This window comes from Merops nubicus, unplaced genomic scaffold (genome assembly GCF_000691845.1).
Source record: "Merops nubicus isolate BGI_N331 unplaced genomic scaffold, ASM69184v1 scaffold26207, whole genome shotgun sequence".
Taxonomy (NCBI): Eukaryota; Metazoa; Chordata; class Aves; order Coraciiformes; family Meropidae; genus Merops; species Merops nubicus.
In genome coordinates, this window is record NW_008621370.1 from 16,878 (window position 1) to 21,279 (window position 4,402).

The 4,402-nt window shown below is 41.1% G+C and overlaps 1 protein-coding gene across 1 annotated transcript in view; it reads left to right on the top strand.

Moving 5' to 3' along the window:
- Positions 1–249: 249 nt before the first annotated feature.
- LOC103776943 (uncharacterized protein C14orf80 homolog) overlaps positions 250–4,402 on the top strand; it is a gene marked incomplete at its 5' end in the record, with an annotated part of 23,528 nt that continues 19,375 nt past the window's right edge. The window contains 2 exons of the mRNA XM_008944472.1: positions 250–336; positions 3,140–3,352. Coding sequence (XP_008942720.1) covers positions 250–336; positions 3,140–3,352 — 300 coding nt within the window. The remainder of the gene's footprint in view (positions 337–3,139; positions 3,353–4,402) is intronic.

Consider the following 4,402-nt stretch of genomic DNA (forward strand, 5'->3'; position numbering starts at 1 on the left):
CACAGTTATGTACATAAAAGTTGGTGATGTTTGTACATTTGGGGTGAGGAATAAATCAGTGATGCTGGGAAGCATTTTACATCACATTTCTGCAGCTGGTTTTCAAGGTTCTTGTAAAGTAACCTGGTGGTGTCCTGTGTACCCCTAACACTGTTTTTGTACTTCAGACCAAACACACATTTAAATTAGTTCACAAGTAATCAGTGTTACCTGATTATTTTTTTTCTTCCTTTGTCTCCTCTCCTGTAGCTGTTACAGCTTCTGGAGTCTGAAACGATGCAACTAGAAGCCTTTCTGCAGTGGAAGCAACTGGAACCGGTTTATTGGCAGTGGATGGTAATGAATCAAACTGATTTTGAAGGGTGTAGCTTTCTTGTCTCTAACATAGCTGACCACATCCAAAGGTCCTACCTACAAACATAAATGTTGCAAACCAACAGTTCAACAGGAAAAAAGCCTTTTGTAAAGGAAGGAAATGTTTCCTTAGTTCTCCTTCATCCCTTTCTTCAGTAAGACTGGCGTAGCTAAGCTGAGGAATTGCAGGGCAGAGCGGCAGAATTTCATACAGTTAACACAAATGAAAATGACTGATCTGAACGTTTTTTAAACATAGCAATCATACATTTTCTTAAAATTAAATAGCTTTTCAGAAGAAGGCCTCTAAGCTTTATTGCAGACTTGAGAACAACTAAATTTGCAAGCAGCGGATACTGAAAACAACATCATTTTTCCTAGCCAAATAGTGTATTGAAACTGCCGATTTCCCCTTCAGCTGTGTTGGATGATCATAAGAAAATCAATAAGTCTTTCTCTGTGCATCTTAGGATTTCTCAAGTGAGTGTAAACGATACCATCTATCTCACTTCTCTGCAACTTTTGCCCATTCACAGTTGCTGAAAATAATTTTTAGAGCACCACATTAGCCATATGAGTTCACAAAATTCTGAGAATCAGTGAAGCCGAATGTTAATAACCATCTTATGGTTATTTGGAAAGCATCAACACTAGCATAAGCCTGGCTCCAGGTAGGGAAAATAGAACTGCAAGTATTATGGCATTTCAGTGTATCCACCGAAACATTTGCCTCTGACATGTTGAACAGTTTGGAGAGTGTTGTTATTGTGCTTCCTGGAGTTAGGTCCTGAGTATATAACTTGCAAGAAAACATGACCAGAGTGTCTTTTTAAATTGTTCTGTAGGCTGGATGCTAAATTTGCCTTTCTTTTGTTTTGCTGATCGTGGTGGTTGTTCCTGGATGCTGTAGGATGTATGGGAATGAGATACACTTTGAGGATACAGTAGTTTTCTCTTTCTACTTACCCATATTTTGCATTTGCTGATGTGATGGATGGAATGATCCTTGCATAGCTACTGCCAGATCTTCCTAAGGAGGCTTGTGGGCAGGAGGATGGCACAACCACAACAACAGGACTGCAGTAATGTTACTTTTAAAAAGCTGTCATTTAATGAATTCCGTTTGAGGAAAGAAAAAAAAAAAAAAAAAGCCAACAAAAAAACCACACCCACAAAAAAAACCCAAAACATGACATAGCAAAAAAGTTTTGTTTTATTTCTGTACGGTTTGTTATCCTGTCAAGGCCCAGATCCTGTCTGTGTTGTCATGAGCTGGGCCTTTTGATAGCATGAGCTCCTGGCCTCAGTGCTGCTTTGTGCCAGTGCTCACTGAGAAAGGAGGTTTTGTGGGGTTCTTTTGCCATTCTTAGTTATCTTCCAAAGCTTTTTCTTGTGTGAACCAAAAAATCTCTTGCAGTGGATTCAGCCAGAGTTTTTAACCTACTCACAGAGAAGGGGGGAGAATGCTAACAGTCCTATCCTCTTTATAGCAATCTTTTATATAAGTGAAGGCTGTTAGCATGTCACTGCCTTCCCAGTCCCTGTTTCTAGGCTAAACAAAATTGGTTCTCTGAATGTCTCCTTGTAGGCCATTCATTTAAACTTCTGATGGTTGTTGCTACTCTCATATGGGACTTTCCCTCCCATTTGTCTGTGTTTAACTTCAGGAGCCTCACCTGCATGTCAGTGTTACAGTCAACGCTCTTCTATCACAGAGACTTGCATTTATAGTTCCTAAAGTGGTACTTGACTTTAACAGTATGACATTGGTGACTTCTGGCTTTATGACATCTCTTCCAGTAGTGTTGCTGCTGAGCCAGTAATTACGTATTAGAGGTTTTTTGCCCGTCTGTAGACCATGCTGCTCAACTGCTGAATTTCCTCTCACTGTTTTCAAATTGCTTTTTCAATTTCTGAAGATAATTTTGAATGCAAATTATGCCCTTAAAAGAGATTATGACCGCTCCTATTTAATGTCTTCTTAATAACACTATGGAAATAAATATTTAATATTCTTTGAGGGAGGAGGCTTAGGTCCCTTAGTTATGCTATGCTACCCTGGCTTGAAAGATGTGTGTTTCTATATAATTTGTGTATGTAATTGTACACAGTTTGTATGTACCTGCATTTCAAGGACTGTCAAGTTATCTGGTGGGTTTTTTTTGAGTATTTCAAACAATGGTTACTATCTCCAAAGGCAGTTGAAAAATTAATTATAGAACCAGCTTAGGTGGTCATGGTCAAGCAGAGGTGACAAGAACTTCTGACCAGGCTGAAGCAGGGAGCTCTTGGGGTTCCTTAACTTGTGGGGTTTTACATGGGCACAAGTGACCCCGTGGGTGTCACAACTGACTGTGCCACATGGCAGATGGGACTCTGCTGGACAGTGTAAGCATGCATCACCTTACTGGTTTTCACTTCATTACAAAAAAAAGTGCATCCAGCTCCAGAGGCTGAGGGAAAGGGGGGATGTATCTAGAGTTTCTGCAGTACTGATGATCTCTGTCCCATGAGTGTTTCATTATGCTCTAGCGCAGTGCAGGGTAGCTCACAGTATGCAGTGCTTTCTAAAATAAGCTAGGTTAGCAACATAAGTTTTCTGTTAACTTGGAAATATGTGAACTGAGGAGGTTATCTCTTAAAATAACTCTGAAATTGTGGAGCAACTGTATACCGAGATGGCAGCAGTGAATTTCTAGTTATGAATTACCAGAAAGATGGGGGGAGAGGGGAGCAGACCATTTTAGCTCCTACCGAAAAGTAACCTGTATTATTTTTCCTTTAGGAGATTGTGTTAGATAATGTGGCTGAAGAGGGAAATATGTGCGAGTCCCAGGATGCTCATATAGAGAAAAGCGAGCTGGCAGAGGCAACCTCAGGCTGCCCCTGGGCTGACAGTCTGACTGGGCAAATTGACAGATTATCTAGAGATCTAATGACCCTCCATGACCAACTGCATAAGCTTGTAACTCACCGGAAGGCTGCATGGCGTGAGAAGGTAAGGCTTTGGGTGGTGGTCTTGGTCACTGGTGACATTCAAGATACTATACGTGCCAGCTCTCTTGCTCCAGCCCTTTCTAGGCCAGCCTCCCTGTTGCTCCTCTGTGTCAACCTTGCTGCAGTCTCGATGTCAGATCTGCAGTTACTTGTCTGTTTATGCCCACAGCATGCCAGGTGCTCTTTCAAACACAAAGTAGGCATGTGTCCCAGAGAGGCAGCATGCTGAAACAAAATAAGTGTTCTTTTGGAAGGGAAGACATCAAAGGATAGGGGTTGCAGAGGAGACAAGAGAAGAGGGAGGGAATCATGGCAGCCCCTGGAGGGGATAGAGGCAGCAGGTTGAAAACATCAGTAATGGTTACAGTGAGAAAAATAAAGATAGGTATTCACAGGGAAAAGAGAGTGGAAGAGCTTGTCATCTTTCACTGAGTTAGTATTCTTTGAAATGTATGATGGGGGAAGGAATAAGAAGGATTTGAAACCTGTGAAGTGAGAGAAGGGACTAAGCACAAGATTTGGTGTAAGAACAGCCTGGCTGTGGGAGGCTGGCTGTGGAGGAAAGCAGGTGATGTGAAGGAAGTGTACATGGTATTCGCTGACACAGGGATGGAGAGACGCTGGGAAGCACCCGGAGGGGGTGGTGGGGCATAAATAAAGGAACTGCTAATGTAAATGTAGAAGGTGAATCAGAATATTAACATGCTGGCACAAGAAGATACAATGAAGATGCAGGCATAAAAACTACTAATTTTTTTGAGGCATCAAGAGGAAAGAAGGATACCAGAGAATCTATGAAAACTGTGGATAGAGAAAAAGTGAAATAAATAGTTGGGGCAGATATGAGCAGTTATAAAAATGCTGTATCACTATTTTGTGTCTGTATTAACTCAAGAAGTGTGGTTTGTTTTTTTTTTTTGCTTGGGTTATTTTTTGTTTGTTTTGTGTGGTTTTGGGTTTGTTTGTTAGATTTAAGTATTGGTAGACAAGATTATAAATCAGCTGACAAAATGAAAAGTGGCAGGGTGTCACATTAAGAGGTACTTGCCCA